General features: G+C 41.6%; 1 protein-coding gene across 2 annotated transcripts in view; it reads right to left on the minus strand.

Annotated features, from left to right (window-relative positions):
- LOC126354192 (N-acetylneuraminate 9-O-acetyltransferase) overlaps positions 1 to 19,457 on the minus strand; it is a 254,852-nt gene that overhangs the window by 19,780 nt on the left and 215,615 nt on the right. For both annotated transcript variants that reach the window (XM_050003647.1, XM_050003646.1), the window contains one exon: positions 944 to 1,160. In XM_050003647.1, the coding sequence (XP_049859604.1) occupies positions 944 to 1,160 (217 nt within the window). The remainder of the gene's footprint in view (positions 1 to 943; positions 1,161 to 19,457) is intronic.

A 19,457-nucleotide genomic window follows, 5' to 3' on the forward strand; every position in this document is an offset into this window, starting at 1 on the left:
CCAGCACACAAAGCTTCAGCTAAGTTGTCCTGAGTGCATGAAGGGTTTGGTAAAGGGAGGACAATCAACAGAGAAAGTGCAATCTCCTGACCATCTCAATCAACTGCTCTCTTTCCCTTGTGACTGTTACTTGTGGAAAAACTTGAAGGGTCAGTGGTACTCAAGTAATCTTCAGATGTTGGAAGAGCTACAGATGAACACTGAAAATACTGTAATTGCTATTCCTCAGGCAGAGCTATTACACGTGTCTCACAGTCTGATAAATTGAGCACAGTGCTGCACTGACATCAACTGTGGCTATTTATAGCATTTTCTGTGATGTTCATTAACAAGGATCAATCCAACATCAACCTTATTATAAATATTTTCTGATCTAGTGTTGTTCTGCCCACACTATATATATTTAAAATAGTTCCATGGACTGTTATACTCATGAAATTTTCACTCCAACTTTCGTTTGCCTTTTTAAAACTTACTAAGCCAAACTGTTCACATCATTGGCTTTAATGGCGTGACAGAAGAACATCACTCCTTCACAGTTAGTTGAATGTTTCTTCACTCATCTGTTTATTTTCTATCCCCTGCCCCCTCCCCTAGCCACCCACAATCTGTATCTGCAAACATCACATATATATTTTGCCATTACATTCTGTCTTCAATTAATACATTCAGTGTCAATTGCTTTTTAAAATGCAGAAATATACATAGCTATATAACAGTATGATATAAATACAAACATTTCTGTTTGAGGAATTCAGTTTTTAACTATACACGAATTTTCTATAATAATACATTTCTTTAAGATTGCAAACATTATTGAAAATGTAATACTTTTCAATAAACTATACAAGTTATTATATTTGTAAGTTAGCTTAGAGGCAATAATTTGAAAGTTACTGAAGTAGTAGAAGATGATAGATGAAAAATAATATAGTTTTCTTACGGGCACAAACACTGTGTAGGAATGTATTTCATTGCATTCTTGCTTGTTTCGACACAAAAATGAGAAACAAGCATAACTTCCAAGTCCAATTACAGCACCAAGAGTTGCTGATAGAGATATTCCCCGAGAGAAGAGATTGCTGTGATTGTTGTCATCCAACAAATTGTATCGTTGTGACAGCATATATGCTGCAGCAAATACCATTCCATATGATATGCTGTAAAGTATTGTAAAACAAATTACTCTTACTCTTTATTGTATTTATCTCGTTCAAGTGTGAAATTTGTGAAGTGTAAGGAAATAAATATTAATACAAATCTTATTCAGTTAGAGGAGAAAACAATGGGGGTAAAAAGCCCTACTTAATGATTCAACTTTTAGTCACACTGGAAAAAGAAAAAATAAGAGGTAAATGTACCACTGCTAGACACAATCAGTAATCATTGTGAACTCCATATCAGAACACAGACAAGTTGCAGCAAACTGCAATCTTATTCTAAATGTCTAAAATTTGAATACATTACAAATTAACTAAATTATTTCACATTACAAGGAAATTAAGGATTAATCTCCTATTACTTGTGAGATCACTGGAGGTGAAGGAGGAACCTGGATTGAGGAAGGAAATTGGCCATATCTTTCTCAAGGTAACCATCCCAAAATTGCCTTAAGTAATTCAGGACTGTTAAAATGTCCCCGAATGCAATTGCAGTGTCTTACCATTACCGCCACCTCACACAATATTATTTTACATTACAGTAGCTGTTCAAATTAATGGCTACCATGATTATGAAAACTTGTATTGGAACAAATTATGAACTATCACACTGACTTTAATACTTCAGTGAAATGGTGCATTTTGATAAGATGCACAGATCCTAGCATTAGTTTAATGGCAGTGTCATCTCTAGTCTAATAAAACAAGACTCTACACAACAAAGAGTTTATTAGCATATATATCAAACAATGGAAAATCCAGAATGGAATGGAACAATTTTGTGAAAAGGATAGTTGCTACTTATCAGATAAAGGAGATGCTGAGTCACAGATAGGTACAATAAAAAGACTGTCACAAATAAATAGAAAAGCGCGCGCGCGCGCGCGCGCGCGCACACACACCCACACACACACACACACACACACACACACACACACACACACACACACACACACACGCGGTTGCACGCGCGACCACAGACTCCGACAACTGAAACCATACTGCAAACAGCAGCACCAGTGCATGATGGGAGTGGTGACTGGGTAGGGGTAAGGAGGAGGCTGGGATGGGGAGAGATAGTGTGGTGGGGGTGCCAGACAGTGAAGTGCTGCAGGTTAGATGCAGGGCAGGGGAGGTGGGGAGGGAGAAATCAGCAGAAAAGTAGGGAAGTTAAAAGACTGGGTGTGATAGTGGAATGACGCCTGTGGGTGATGGGATGGGGACAGGGAAGGGGCTGGAGGGGCGAGGACAGTGACTTAATGAAGGTTACAGTCTTTTTGTTGTGCTTATCTGTGACTCAGCATCTCTGCTATATGGTGAGTAGCAACTTTCCTTTTCGTAATATTTTTAGCATGATATCTGATAAGTGAGCTATCAATTCTAGGATTAAAACTAACACAAAACATCCATCTTTATATCAAACTACAATTTAAGATCACCAATGCAGTATTTTGGCTAAGTGTTCACAACAACAGGCCCTATTTTTCAGCACCTTCCTGAATTGCACTAGTTCTGTCTTGCCATTCTCATCATACAAAATTAAGACTGGAAAATACTCCTTAAGCACACAGACAGATTTTCCTTGCACCTTGTTATAGGACAGTTTGGTCTCTCCCTGCAGGGGCATGCTTTGGAACAGAAGTCACTTACTGTTTAGGTGAAGAAGTCATTTATGAATCACTGGTAGTACATGCACATTACAAGGAAACTTCTCAGATCACAAATGTGCCAAGGAGTCAGAAAATCTGTGACTGCTCTTATTTTCTTGGCATTCTACATCTACATCTATACTCAGCAAGCCACCCAACGGTGTGTGACAGAGGGCACTTTATGTGCCACTGTCATTACCTCCCTTTCCTGTTCCAGTCACGTATGGTTTGTGGAAAGAACAACTGTCGGAAGGCCTCCGTGCATGCTCAAATCTCTCTAATTTTACATTCGTGATATCCTCGGGAGGTATAAGTAGGGGGAAGCAATATATTCAATACTTCATCAAAAAACGCACCCTCTCGAAACCTGGACAGCAAGCTACACTGCAATGCAAAGCGCCTCTCTTGCAGAGTCTGCCACTTGAGTTTGCTAAACATCTCCGTAACACTATCACACTTACCAAATAACCCTGTAAAAACATGCTGCTCTTCTTTGGATCTTCTCTATCTCCTCTGTCAACCAGACCTGGTACGGATCCCACACTGATGAGCAATACTCAAGTATAGATCGAACGAGTGTTTTGTAAGCCACCTCCTTTGTTGATGGACTACATTTTCTAAGGACTCTCCCAATGAATGTCAACCTGGCACCCACCTTCCCAACAATTAATTTTATATGATCATTCCACTTCAAATCGTTCCATACGCATACTCCCAGATATTTTACAGAATTAACTGCTACCAGTGTTTGTTCCGCTATCATATAATCATACAATAAAGGATCCTTCTTTCTATGTATTCGCAATACGTTACATTCGTCAATGTTAAGGGTCAGTAGCCACTCCCTGCACCAAGTGACTATCCACTGAAGATCTTCCTGCATTTCGCTACAATTTTCTAATGCTGCAACTTCTCTGTATACTACAGCACCATCTGCGAAAAGTGACATGGAACTTCTGACACTATCTACTAGGACATTTATATATATTGTGAAAAGCAATGGTCCTGTAACAGTCCCCTGTGGCATGGCAGAGGTTACTTTAATGTCTGTAAATGTCTCTCCATTGAGAACAACATTCTGTGTTCCGTTTGCTAAAAACTCTTCAATCCAGCCAAACAGCTGGTCTGATATTCCGTAGGCTCTTACTTTGTTTATCAGTCGACAGTGCGGAACTGTCTCGAACACCTTCCGGAAGTCAAGGAAAATGGCATCTACCTGCGAGCCTGCATCTGATATTTTCTGGGTCTCATGAACAAATAAAGCGAGTTGGGTCTCACACGATCGCTGTTTCCGGAATCCATGTTGATTCCTACAGAGTAGATTCTGGGTTTCCAAAAATGACATGATACTCAAGCAAAAAACATGTCCTAAAATTCTACAACAGATCGACGTCATAGATATAGGCCTATAGTTTTGCGCATCTGCTCGATGACCCTTCTTGAAAACTGGAAGTACCTGGACGTCATAGATATAGGCCTATAGTTTTGCGCATCTGCTCGATGACCCTTCTTGAAAACTGGAAGTATCTGTGCTCTTTTCCAATCATCTGGAACCTTTCGTCCCTCTAGAGACTTGCGGTACACGGCTGTTAGAGTACGCAAAAGAACTCGCCCCCTTCTGTGTAGAATCGAATTGGTATCCCGTCAGGTCCAGTGGACTTTCCTCTGTTGAGGAATTTCAGTTGCTTTTCTATTCCTTAGACACTTATTTTGATGTCAGCCATTTTTTCGTTCGTGCGAGGATTTAGAGAAGGAACTGCAGTGCGGTCTTCCTCTGTGAAACAGCTTTGGAAAAAGGTGTTTAGTATTTCAGCTTTACGCATGTCATCCTCTGTTTCAATGCCATTATCATCTCAGAGTGTCTGGATATGCTGTTTCGATCCATTTACTGATTTAATATAAGACCAGTACTTCCTAGGATTTTCTGTCAAGTCGGTACATAGAATTTTACTTTCGAATTCACTGAACGCTTCACGCATAGCCCTAGCTTTAACATCGTTTAGCTCCTGTTTGTCTGAGAGGTTTTGGCTGCGTATAAATTTGCAGTGACGCTCTCTTTGCTTTCGCAGTAGTTTCCTAACTTTATTGTTGAACCACGGTGGGTTTTTCCCATCCCTCACAGTTTTACTCAGCACATACCTGTCTAAAACGCATTTTACGATTGCCTTGAACTTTTTCCATAAATACTCAACATTGTCAGTGTCGGAACAGAAATTTTCATTTTGATCTGTTAGGTAGTCTGAAATCTGCCTCCTATTACTCTTGCTAAACAGATAAATCTTCCTCCCCTTTTTTATATTCCTGCTTACTTCCACATTCAGGGATGCTGCAACGGCCTTTTGATAACTGATTCCCTGTTCTGCACTTACAGAGTCGAAAAGTTCAGGTCTGTTTGTTATCAGTAGGTCCAAGATGTTATCTCCACGAGTCGGTTCTCTGTTTAATTGCTCGAGGTATTGCTGAAGGTAATTTTCAGATAGTGCACTCAGTATAATGTCACTCAATGCTTTGTCCCTACCACCCGTCCTAAACATCTGAGTGTCCCAGTCTATATCTGGTAAATTGAAATCTCCACCTAAGACTATAACATGCTGAGGAAATTTAAGTGAAATGTATTCCAGATTTTCTCTCAATTGTTCTGGCACTAATGCTGCTGAGTCAGGAGGTCGGTAAAAGGAGCCAATTATTAACCTAGCTCAGTTGTTAAGTATAACCTCCACCCATAATAATTCACAGGAACTATCCACTTCTATTTCACTACAGGATAAACTACTACTAACAGCAAACAAACACGCCACCACCGATTGCATGCAATCTATCCTTTCTGAACACCGTCTGTGCGTCTGTAAAAATTTCAGCACAATTTATCTCTGGCTTCAGCCAGCTTTCTGTACCTATAATGATTTGAGCTTCGGTGCTTTCTATCAGCGCTTGAATTTCTGGTTCTTTAGCAACACAGCTTCGACAGTTTACAATTACAATACCGATTACTGCTTGATCCCTGCATGTCCTGACTTTGCCCCACACCCTTTGAGGCTGTTGCCCTTTCTGTACTTGCCCAAGGTCATCTAACCTAAAAATAACCACCCAGTCCAAACCACAAAACCCCTGCTACCTGTGTAGCCGCCTGATGTGTGTAGTGGACTCCCGACCTATCCAGCGGAACCCAAAACCCCACCACCCTATGGCGCAAGTCGAGGAATCTGCAGCCCACATAGTCGCAGAACTATCTCAGCCTCTGATTCAGACCCTCCACTTGTCTCTCTACCAAAGGTCCGCAGTCAGTCCTGTCAATGATGCTGCAGATGGTGAGCTCTGCTTTCATCCTGCTAGTGAGACTGGCAGTCTTCACCAAATCAGATATCCACCAGAAGACAGAGAGGATTTCCTCTGATTCATAGTGACAGACATCACTGGTGCCGACATAAGCGACCACCTGCAGGTGGGTGCACCCTGTACATTGAGGTGGACTCAGTCATCATTAACTAAGTGCAACAAGATTTTTATATTTTCAGTGATGAAGAGGCATTGGTTCAGATTGAAGTGGGGGCCTACAATGTGACCAAACTTCAACACTGTTGTCAGGTGGACTTTAGATGTTCTTCAAATGTTTTAAAAAAATTACAATGTCATCCAGATAACAAGGACATGCTGACCATTTAAGGTGCTGAAGCAGGTTGACCATCACACAATCGAATGTAGCTAAAGCCTTACATACTCCAAATAGCATAACTATGAACTCATCCTGCTCACCCATGTCAACCTTGATTTTCCAATACCCTGTCAGTGTGTCAATAATTGAGAAAAACGTTGCTCCTTTCAACCTGACTAGGGTGTCATCAATGATTTGTGACTTTGCTCTCTTGCCAGTCCTTCTTGACAAGAAGCACAAGAGTGGACAGAGGACTCTCCGAAGATTCCATGATGTCATCTTGAGGCATCATCTTCTCCACTTCCTCCTGGATTTACCATTGTTCAACCTATACAAATGCTGGCTAATTGGTGAATGATAGCACTGTTGATACAAAGTTCTACCACAGGCTGCTTGGTCTGTCTTTTTTCTACTCCAGATTCAAAAGCATTAAAAACTGGTGCAGAATGGCTATCACTAGTAAACACTGCTCCTAGGGAAGGTAAGATCCTATTGGCAGTTTGATAGTAGCTTCCTCCCCTGTAATGTCTGTAGTGATAGTGGAGGACAATTCTTTGTCGATGGGACTAAGCTGCTTAACTTGGACTGGTTTGGCTGATCCTACACACATACCTTTACAGATGAGTTGTGGCTGATCATAACAATTAGTGATACACAGTTCTTCTTGGACATCAATAGTGCTTATGATTATTACTGGCACATAGATTTCTCTTGTGAGCATGAATATCTTTTTGCAGTTGACAAAAGGTAACGGTTTAACTGCGCATCTTGATTGATGAGTGGAACTCGTCTTGTTGATGATGCTAGGATAATGCCTTCAACTGCAAACACTGCCCACAGCAATTTTTGTTATGTGTGCTTGTTATTGTTTTGTCAATCTGGAGCTCTCATCTCTCACAGTCTATGACTGCTTGTATGCCTGTGAGAGGTCCCAGTAAAGAGCAACACTATGACTACATGCTGTAAATTACAAAATTGAAGGGTTGTATTCTCTCATTCATAGTTGTTCTTTCCATACCTTGACATCTTGATAAATGTCATCCATGGAGGATTTTCGTCTTTGGCGACGTCACCTCCATGGATGGTATGGTCACCTCATTCAATTTTCTTGATTTTAGTGGCTAAGGGAATGCCTGGTATTTCTGTATGGCATCAGGAAATGGTTAAAGCATACTGGGAAGCAACCATGTCTGGGGTACGGCTACAATAGTCTGCAGCTGACCTGTGTAAATAGGGCTGTCATCACCGTTGACATCTTGTGGCTTAATAGTTGAATATTCACAATGTTTCTCTGCAGTAACATACAATGAATCTCGGGCATCATATTTGCATTTTGGCCTCCATTTTCCAAATGCCTGTTGTTCTGTGTTGTTTTATACTTGGTTGAGGAGTTGGTTGTGTCTGTGTTGGTCTGATACTTGGCCATTGTTTGACAGTTGAGGCATAGGTCCAAGTTGGCCAAACATGTTCTATATGGTGCACTTGACTATAGGCAGGGACTGGTGCCAAATGTCAATACATCTGTTCTTTGACATTCTTTTAATCGGATAGAGATTCATAGCTATCACGTCTTCTGAATTCAGTCCCACATTTCTGGCCACTTTATCTCTTCTCTTACTACCTGGGGTATGAGAGAAAGCTGACAAGATCTTACATTTGATGAAAAGAGTCACAAAATAGATGTACCATGGTCTTCTGGTAAATTATGCCACAGGAACAGAGGAATTCATGAAGTGGTACCAGCACATTGATGAATTGAAACAGAAGATAACTGAACAAAAGAGACATGACCACTTCCCAAATGGGGCCCCTGCAGCAGTTATGGCAGCTCTCATCTTACTAGTGACAGGGACTTCTCACAGGCTACACAAGCAGTCATAGACTGTGAGAGATGAGAGCTACTACCTCTCTCATACGCCAGATAACAACAGAAGAGGCAATCAGAATAGCTGGACCAAGTACAAAAGAGATAGGAGCCATGAATATCGACTCCATCCATCAGGAGGGTATTGAGAATGTCAAAGAACAGGTGTTTTGACCTTTGGCATCACTCTCCACCACCTGTCAAACACACCAAAAAGAAGGGACCAATTATCTCTGACTTATTCTGCAACCGTCAAACAACTGACCAACACAGATCAAATCAATTCATCTCCCAAGTACAACAACCCCCCCCCCCCCCCAAAAAAAAGAGAAGATTTCAATGATACAGAAAAAAAGATGGAATGTTTTCAAAGTGATGGTGATCTGGAGACCTTGTATGAGACTGCAGAGAGAGAAGATGAATGTTTGAGAATCAGTATCCTACTACAAGATGTCAATCACCCTGACAGCCCTATTCACGCCAGTCAACTGGAGAAAATTGTAGTGAACTTGTGGGAGGAAGCCCATCACCATACCCTGGACAAAGTAAATCACCAACACGCCACAGATGTTCCCCACCACCGTAAGGAAGTACCAGTCTGTCTCCTAGCAGCAGATTTCAGGAAAACTGACCAAAGTAACACAATATGAAGTTGACACCACCACAGGGTGAGAATTCTCCATAGACGACAGTCGGCAAAATGTTAGGAAATCTCACTGACATTGTTATCAAGACCCGGCCTGTCCGAGCTCTTGTCATCAGCTAAATAAAACTATGTTCCATGAGATAAACTATGCTGAAACTCACAAACAGGAAAAACGTCCTGCCACCTGGAATATGTATTGCAAGAATAACTATCAGTGACAGAATACATTCCATCAAATTCATCATTTTATCAGAATGTGATCATAATGTTATTCTCTAAGGGGACTTCTTGTAGGCATCAGGAGCAGTCACAGCAGATTGTGGAAGATAAGAACTCCAGACTGACGAAGCTATTCCAACAAGTGCCCGTAGCAAAGATTGCTCTGTGGAGGAGGAGGAGGAGGAGGAGGAGGAGGAGATTAGTGCTTAATGTCTCATCGACAACGAGGCCATTAGAGACAGAGCACAAGCTTCAAATAGGGAAAGATGGAGAAGGAAAGGCCGTTTTGAAGGAATCATCCTGGCATTTGCATTAAGCAATTTAGGGAAATCACGGAAAATCTAAATCAGGATGGCCAGATGCCAGAATGCAAGTCCAGTATGCTAACCACTGTGCTACGTTGCTTAGCTTGTTTGCTGTTGAAGACATTTTTATCCCATCACCAGCAATGCCAAACTAGTTTCAATCATCAATCAAGGTATTTAGTTAAATTGTGGAGCTTTTGTTAATTACAAAAACCGACAATGATCTTAACCATTTTAGAAGGTCAAGGAGCATTTCCAATTATTAATTGTTAAGAGCAACCAAAAGTCATCCTAAATATAACGATCCTGAAAGATAACCAAACTGTCCAGGAAGGGAAGCTTAGTATCATTAACGAAGAATTATGCACTACTACTTAATTGGGAATAGAATCTGGCCTGTCTGAGGGACAATGTTGATGACTGATAGCTGTTCTGTGTCAGTTTTTGGATGCTTTCAAATCCAGGGTGGAGAAACGATAAGAGCAAGCAGCTCACGATGAATCACCCACCATATCAACACACATTCAACAATTTGCCAGCATTCATATAAGGTGTCTAAGGCTAAAGGAGACAATTTGGAAGTGGAGAAGATGCTGGAAGATGACATCACTGAACCTTCCAACAGTCCTTCATTCTCTCCTGTGGTCTTTATGAAGAAGTAGAATAGTACACGGTATTTCTGTATCAACTACCACCAACTGAACAAAATCACAAAGAAATGTGTCTATCCATTGCCACGTACTGATGACAGTCTAGACTGCTTGCCATTTTTTGAGGACATCTTCAGAATATCTAAGGAGCCTGACAACAGTGTTGAACAGTGTTCAGACTGCTGGTCTCTACCTTAAACAAAAAAAAAGAGCATCTATGGTGCCCAAGAAATAAAAATCTTGGGGCACCTAGTTCACGGGAACTGAGCCCATCCCAACTCAGAGAAAATAAGAGGCAGCACATTTTTCAATTCCACAGCAAATTCATGATGTGAGAAGTTTTCTTGGAATGTGCTCATACTACCAGTGATTCATGAAGGTTTCTGTACCATGGCATGATCCTTGCAACAACTACTGTAGGGAGACGGCAAATTTTCTTTGGATGAGGTACAAGAAACATCTTCCCTTTTCCTTAAGGAAGCCTTATAATCATCTCCAATCCTAGCACCACATGGTGAGAATGCCTAAACAGAACTTCATATCAACACTAGTGGTTTTGGAATTGGTGCAGTTTTAGTGCAAAATCATGAAGGTGATGAAAAGATGATACCTTATCCTTCCAGAGTATTCTCCAAGTGAGAGATGAACTATACTACATCTATCTATTGCTATGCACTAAAGATCTGAGTGGTACATGTCACCTACCCAATATTTACAGCCTTTTCAATTGGCCTACAAGATATTACTATTTTATGAGTGTGCTAATGTGGATTGTTTAACAGTAGGTATACAGGATATATCTTCTATATTGTAAATATTTTATTTATTGTGATTTAGATCAGCACAGCTTACAGAATATGTTATTTGGAACATTTGTTTAAATTAAATTTCCTCTGTAATGTATACACCATACACACATTAAAAACAGATACAGTAACAATGGCATCAATTCCCTGCCAAGGAGGTCAGTTATGTTCTGGCTGTTATGTTGGTGCAACTAATAAAGATGAGTTGTACTTAACTTAAAATCCTGCCTTCAAATTTGGTCTTCAAAAAAGAGCAAGAACTCAAAAGCTAATGCAAATACTGTTTCCCGTTACAAGTTTTTGTGCACCACCCATCTGTTTGCTACAGATGAGTGGTTGCCTTTCCTTAATTTTATGTAATTGTTACAGTTGCATCAACACACTGTCTGCAACATCCTAAAAATAACAATACCAAAATTTATGCAGCGCATATCTAAGTGTGTGTGTGCGCAAAGACGTTTCTAATGGCATTTAGTAATCAAGGAGTTGCAATCTACAAAATGTTCCTTAATAGAAGAGAAATTAAACTGTGTTAAGTCTGCAGAATTGAGGGCAGATAAGCACTTCTTCACTGATATGATATCATAATAACATCTGTTTAATTCTGAAGTGAATTCATGTCTGTGAATTCACACAATCCTAGTAAGAACGAAGAAGTAGAAACTCTCTTGCAAGAATACATGTGAATTATTTTAAATTGACTCATACGGTTTAAGAAGAGTAGAATCTCACCTTAAATTACATCTTCCTGACAAAATCAAAAAAAGATTGAGATACTGGACCTTGGAAAATTTAAATTTCTGTTAAAGCTCACCAGAAGATATGGGAACACCTCAAATGCCTCTATACGGATTCTAATGTTGTTAGCACCAATGCTGCTACCATAAGTGCAAGCGTGAGTCAACTACTGCAAAATGTTGATACTGGCAAAACAAACACTAGCAAAAAAACAGACAGCCAGCTCTTTAAGGTGGGACTCATTGTTAGCATTTACAATGACTGAAATGACACAACAATATTACTTGTAACTCAGCATTGGCAGCTAAGTCTATAATGACTGCCTGATCTCAAATCTAATGCAGATGATCTGGAGCAAAACCAAACTAACTGCAATACTTAATGAGGAAAGGCCCATCTGCTGCAAGAAATTCTGTCCATCTCTCCATTTTACAAGCTGCGTAAGGTATTTCAAAACATGGAGCTAAACAGCTCAAGTCCAATGCTCAAACTGTAGCTCATCCCATGAGAAGCAGGTTTCAGCTCTTAACTGGAACAATGCTTCAACCTGAAATATCCTTGAGTCACCTTGGAGCATACACTTACACATGGTATCAAACCTTTTGGTCAAACTGACAGCTGATAGTGGGTCCACAACTGAATATATTGAGACAGGGAACCAATCGATATTTATTATGTTATGGACATAGACCACCACTGCATAACAACAATGTAACACATAGTAATTGTTTAAAGTGACAATCGCAGGTCTCAATGCACGCATAATAACAGTGCATGAAGTTCTTCTCTCAAAGATACTTGTTGTCTGTTGTACCATGGGAGAGGCAGCTTGAACTCTAGCAAACAGATATTCATCCATTTCTATGGGGATTTCACACAGCACTATCTTGACATAACCCCAAAGGAAAATTCCAGAGATGCAAGATCTGGCAACTACGCTGGTTGTAGGACAGGACCTCTCCTTCCGATCCAACATTGAATGTATATGTTGTTCAGATGCTCATAGACATTAACATCGAAGTGGACTGGTACACCATCATGTTGAAACCACATCCATTCGTGGACAAGTGGTACAGTTTCCAAGAACTGTGGCAACACATCTCGCAGGAACCCAAGGTAACATGGAACAGTCAAAATGGGGAGGTGGCAAATAAGGTCCTAGTACATGGCCTTGGATAATGCCTGCCCATATATTGACAGAGAATCATTGCTGGCTGCCAGCGATGTGGGTGGCATAGGGTTGTCCTCACAATATGGGTATTACATCTACATCTACATCTACATCTACATCTACATGACTACTCTGCAATTCACATTTAAGTGCTTGGCAGAGGGTTCATCGAACCACAATCATACTATCTCTCTACTATTCCACTCCCGAACAGCGCGCGGAAAAAACGAACACCTAAACCTTTCTGTTCGAGCTCTGATTTCTCTTATTTTATTTTGATGATCATTCCTACCTATGTAGGTTGGGCTCAACAAAACATTTTCGCATTCGGAAGAGAAAGTTGGTGACTGACAGATGTTGAAAACATCATCGCAGATAAATGAGGTCCAATATGTGAACAATACACATTGTACGAAGTTCAGCACTAGAGCACTGCAGTGGATAATCCATTGACAGAAGTGAATGCAGGGCTCAAAATCTGCGGGTCCCAGTGCTTGCACACATTCTTTATGAGGGGTGTAATACCTCATCCACCAGTACTCTCCACACTGTATCCTTTGAAGCATCCATTTCGTCGGCAAGTTGATGGGTACTTATTGCTGGGCAGTCAGCCACATGATCCAACACCATCTCCTCAGAGTCTATCATTTGGAGTGTGTTTGGTGGGAACCCTGGCCAGCTCTCTGTGGTGTGAATGACCTCTTCTCTCTTAAGTTGGGATCCACAGAGAGAAGAGTCTTCCAAGTAGAATGACACCTATTGGGAAAGTGTTCTCTGTACATTTGTGCTGCTTTATGAGCTCTACATCCAACTGCACTGTATATTAAATGCATGTCTGCCAACTCTAGTCAGGAATAATGTTCCATCTCTGAGCAGGTATCATGCACTATGATGCAGACATCAGACATAGTGTAGTGGTGTGTGTGTGTGTGTGTGTGTGTGTGTGTGTGTGTGTGTGTGTGTGTGTGTGTGTGTGTATATGGGGGGGGGGGGGGGGGGAGCACAGGTTAATGCACTGGTGCGATGCATGTAGTTGTCACATGACATACATGGTACGAGCTAAGTTGTGTACATTATGGCTGTTTAGCGGTCAGGGGTGTGCACTGTTTATCACCTAATGCCTGTTCCAGTGTACAACAGATACCTGGGATCTTTGAACCATTGCACTACATGCATTGATATTGGTGATCATTGCTTTGAACAATTACTTGAGCTGCTTTGTTGTTATGTGGCGTATGATGTGTATGTCCACAACACAATAAATATGCATTTTTGGCCATTGTTTCCCTATTTCAATATAATCGGTTATTGACACACTATCATCTTGTTCAATTTCATCAAAAAAGTTTGAGATACCCTATCTACAAACAACACCATATCATAAGAAAACAGGAAGAATCACTAGAAACACTGCTAAGGAGGCTTACAGGATGCAAATGGAGTTAACAACCACCAGTACTACTACATCTGCATCAATACTCTGAAGCCTTTGTGAAGTTCATGACAGAGAGTGATTCCCATTGTATCAGTTATTACTGCTTCTTCCAATTCTAGCTGTCAGGTATGGCTCCCATATGTTTGAACACTATTCTAGGCTGTGTTGGATGGGTGTTTTGCAAGCAATCTCCTTTGTAGATTGACTGCATTTTCTATTATTCTACCAATAAACAAAAGTCTGCCACCTAGTTTATCTACAACCGTGCCTTGTGATTGTTTCATTTCATATCTCGCAAATAGTTAAAACCAAACAACAAATTTTTGGCAATATAATGTAATCACGTAGATAAAAAAAATCTACTGACCAAACAGCGGCAGAACACACAAATAAAAGAAGGTTACAATTTGCAAGCTAAGTGCATTGTACATAACAGAGGTGGAAAGAGGAATGGTGAAAAATAGACAGACCAGTAAACTAAAGATGTAGAAAACTAAAAGGGAGTGAAAAAAGGAATAGTCACTGTGAAGAAATGCTTAAATGGAAGAAATTAACATAAATTAAGATCAAGTGGGTGGCGAGAACCAGGGACGTATTGTAGTGCTAGCTCCCACCTGCGGAGTTCTGAGAAACTGGTGTCTGGGGGAAGAATCCAGATGGCATGTGTGGTGAAATAGGTGCCGAGGTCACAATTGCCATGTTCTAGAGCACGCTCTGCAGCAGCATGTTGCGTGTTGCCACTATGCACCCAATGCCTATGCCTATTCATCCTAATCAATAATTTGGTGGTAGTCATGTCGATGTAAAAGGCTGAACAGTGTTTACATAACAGCTGGTACATGACATATGTCTTTTCACAGGTGGCTGTCCCTTTGATGGTATACATTTTGCCAGTTACATGGCTGGTGTATGTGGTGGTAGGAGTGTGCATAGGCCAAGTCTTGCAGTGGGGACCACTACAGGGATAGGAGCCATAGGGTAGGGAAATGGGTGCAGAAGGAGCACAGGGTTTGACAAGGACATTGCAGAGACTGGGAGGGTAATGAAAAGCTATTCTAAGTTGGTGGGAAAAATCTCAGACTACCACCAAATTAGCAGTTAGGATGAACGGGCATAGGCAGAGGGTGTAAACTGGTAACACACCTCACCCAGTTGCAAAGCATGCTCTGCAACATGACAGTCATGACCTCAATGCATACTGTTTCACCATATGTGCCATTTGGATTCTTCGCCCAAACACCAGTTTCTCTTAACTCCACATGTTGGAACTAGGACTACAATATGTTCCTGGTTTCACCATCCACCTGGCCTTAATTTACGTTAATTTCTTCTGTCTCAGGTTTTCTTAACTGTAACTACTCTTTGTTTCACTCTTTTTTAGTTTTCTACACCTTTCATGGTCTTTGTTGCCTATTTTTCACTGCCCCCCCCCCCCCCCACTTCTGTTACGTACAATGCACTCAGCTTTTCACTCAGTGGGGAGTCTGGTGCGTCGCATGGTACACCCCAGGTGTTACATGCTTCACCCACTGTCCCTGCTGTCGAGACATCTTTGCGGGTACAGGGCGCGGTTCGGCTACCCTCTCCCCAAGGGGAGTGGCGGGTTTAGCGGTGTTCGCAGCGAACGAGGCGGAGGGTCAACGTGGAAACTGGCCGTGCGGCATCACCCACTCTACCTGTCAGTGGACATGTGACCACTCCTTTAGCAAGGTCTGAGCAGGTACAGGGGGGAGAGGTTTATTAATTATTGGGAGCTCCAACATTAGGTGGGTGATGGAGCCCCTTAGGGAAATAGCAGAAAGGTCGGGGAAGAAGGCCAGTGTTCACTCTGTCTGCTTGCTGGGGGGGTCTCATCTGAGATGAGGAGGAGGCCCTGGCGGCGGCGATAGAGAGCACTGAGTGCACCCGACTGCGAATTGTTGCTCATGTCGGCACCAATGACTGCTGCCGTCTGGGTTCAGAGGTCATCTTCAGTTCGTACAGGCGGTTGCAGACTTGGTGAAGGCAGAAAGCCTTGCTCGCGGGCTGGAATCTGAGCTAACTATTTGTAGTATCGGTCCCAGAACTGATCGCGGTCCTCTGGTTTGGAGCCGAGTAGAAGGCTTAAACAAGAGGCTCAGACGATTCTGCGGAATCTGGGGTGCAAATTTCTCGACCTCCGCTATCGGGTGGAAAAAAAGTTGGGTCCCCCTGAATAGGTCAGGTGTGCACTACACGCCGGAAGCGGCTACAAGGGTAGCAGAGTATGTGTGGAGTGCACATGTGGGTATTTTAGGTTAGAGAATTCCCTCCCTAGGTCCGACAAGACGCCTCCTGAGACACGGCAAGGTAGGAGTAGGCAAAATGCAACAGGGAATAACAATATGAATGTGCTAATAGGAAACTGCAGGAGCATCTATAGAAAGGTCCCAGAACTGCTCTCATTAATAAACGGTCACAATGCCCATATAGTACTAGGGACAGGAAGTTGGCTGAAACCAGACGTAAACAGTAATGAAAACCTAAACTCAGACTGGAATGTATACCGCAGAGGCAGGATGGGCAGTGAAGGAAGAGGTGTGTTTATAGTGATAAGAAGTGCAATAGTATCGAAGGAAATTGACGGAGATCCAAAATATGAAATAATTTGGGTAAAGTTCACGGTTAAAGCAGGCTCAGACATGGTAATTGGATGTCTCTATAGACTCCCTGGCTCATCAGCTGTTGTGGCTGAGCACCTGAAGAATAATTTGGAAAATATTTCGAGTAGATTTCCCCAGCATGTTACATTTCTGGGTGGAGATTTTAATTTACCAGATATGGACTGGGATACTCAAACGTTCATAACGGGTGGCAGGGACAAAGAATCCAGTGAAATTTTTTAAAGTGCTTTATCTGAAAACTACCTTGAGCAGGTAAACAGGGAACCGACTCGTGGCGATAACGTATTAGACCTTCTGGTAACAAACAGACTCGAACTATTTGAAACAGTTAATGCAGAACAGGGAATCAGCGATCATAAAGCAGTTACTGCATCGATGATTTCAGCTGTAAATAGAAATATTAAAAAAGGTAGGAAGATTTTTCTGTTTAGCAAAAGTGACAAAAAGCAGATTACAGAGTACCTGACGGCTCAACACCAAAGTTTTGTCTCAAGTAGAGACAGTGTTGAGGATCAGTGGACAAAGTTCAAACCCTTGTACAATATGCGTTAGATGAGTATGTGCCAAGCAAGATCGTAAGAGATGGAAAAGAGCCACCATGGTACAACAACTGAGTTAGAAAACTGCTGCGGAAGCAAAGGGAACTGCACAGCAAACAAAAACATAGCCAAAGCCTTGCAGACAAATAAAAATTATGCGAAGTGAAATGTAGTGTGAGAAGGGCTATGCAAGAGGCGGTCAATGAATTTGAAAGTAAAGTTCTATGTACTGACTTGGTAGAAAATCCTAAGAAATTTTGGTCTGATGTCAAAGAGGTAGGTGTGTCAAAACAAAATGCCCAGACACTTTGTGACCAAAATGGTACTGCAACAGAAGATAGCAGACTAAAGACCGAAATACTAAATGTCTTTTTCCAAAGCTATTTCACAGAGGAAGACTGCACTGTAGTTCCTTCTCTAGATTGTCGCACAGATGACAAAATGGTAGATATCGAAATAGCCGACAGAGGGATACAGGAACAATTAAAATCACTCAAAAGAGGAAAGGCCGCTGGACCTGATGGGATACCAGTTCGATTTTACAGAGAGTACGCGAAGGAACTTGCCCCCCTACTTGCAGCGGTGTACCGTAGGTCTCTAGAAGAGCATAGCGTTCCAAAGGATGGGAAAAGGGCACAGGTCATCCCCGTTTCCAAGAAGGGATGTCGAACAGATGTGAAAGACTATAGACCTATATCTCTAACGTTGATCAGTTGTATTATGTTTGAGTTAATGACTTTTCTGGAGACTAGAAATCTACTCTGTAGGAATCAGCATGGGTTTCGAAAAAAGACGGTTGTGTGAAACCCAGCTCGTGCTATTCGTCCACGAGACTGAGAGGGCCATAGGCATGGGATCACAGGTAGATTCCGTGTTTCTTGACTTCCGCAAGGCGTTCGATACAATTCCCCACAGTCGTTTAATGAACAAAGTAAGGGCATATGGACTATCAGACCAATTGTGTGATTGGATTGAAGAGTTCCTAGATAACAGAATGCAGCATGTCATTCTCAATGGAGAGAAGTCTTCCGAAGTAAGAGTGATTTCAGGTGTGCCGCATGGGAGTGTCGTAGGACCGTTGCTGTTCACAATATACATAAATGACCTTGTGGATGACATCGGAAGTTCACTGAGGCTTTTTGTAGATGATGCTGTGGTATATCGAGAAGTTGTAACAATGGAAAATTTTACTGAAATGCAGGAGGATCTGCAACGAATTGACGCATGGTGCAGGGAATGGCAATTGAATCTCAATGTAGACAAGTGTAATGTGCTGCAAATACATAGAAAGATAGATCCCTTATCATTTAGCTACAAAATAGCAGGTCAGCAACTGGAAGCAGTTAATTCCATAAATTATCTGGGAGTATGCATTAGGAGTGATTTAAAATGGAATGATCATATAAAGTTGATTGTTGATAAAGCGGATGCCAGACTGAGCTTCATTGGAAAAATCCTAAGGAAATGCAATCCGAAAACAAAGGAAGTAGGTTACAGTACACTTGTTAGCCCACTGCTTGAATAATGCTCAGCAGTGTGGGATCCGTACCATATAGGGTTGATAGAAGAGAGAGAGAGGATACAATTGAGAGCAGCGCGCTTCGTTACAGGATCATTTAGTAATCGCGATAGCATTACAGAGATGATAAATAAACTGAAGTGGAAGACTTTGCAAGAGAGAGACTCAGTAGCTCGGTATGGGCTTTTGTTGAAGTTTCGAGAACATACCTTCACCGAAGAGTCAAGCCGTATATTGCTCCCTTCTACGTATATCTCGCGAAGAGACCATGAGGATAAAATCAGAGAGATTAAAGCCCACACAGAAGCATAACGACAATCCTTCTTTCCACGAACAATACGTGACTGGAATAGAAGGGAGAACTGTTAGAGGTACTCAAGGTGCCCTCTGCCACGCATCGTCAGGATGTGGATGCAGATGTAGAAAGCAAAGACAATTCCTTTGGCAGGAAAGGTCATGGCA

This window comes from Schistocerca gregaria, chromosome 3, assembly GCF_023897955.1.
Source record: "Schistocerca gregaria isolate iqSchGreg1 chromosome 3, iqSchGreg1.2, whole genome shotgun sequence".
In the NCBI taxonomy this organism is placed as follows: Eukaryota; Metazoa; Arthropoda; class Insecta; order Orthoptera; family Acrididae; genus Schistocerca; species Schistocerca gregaria.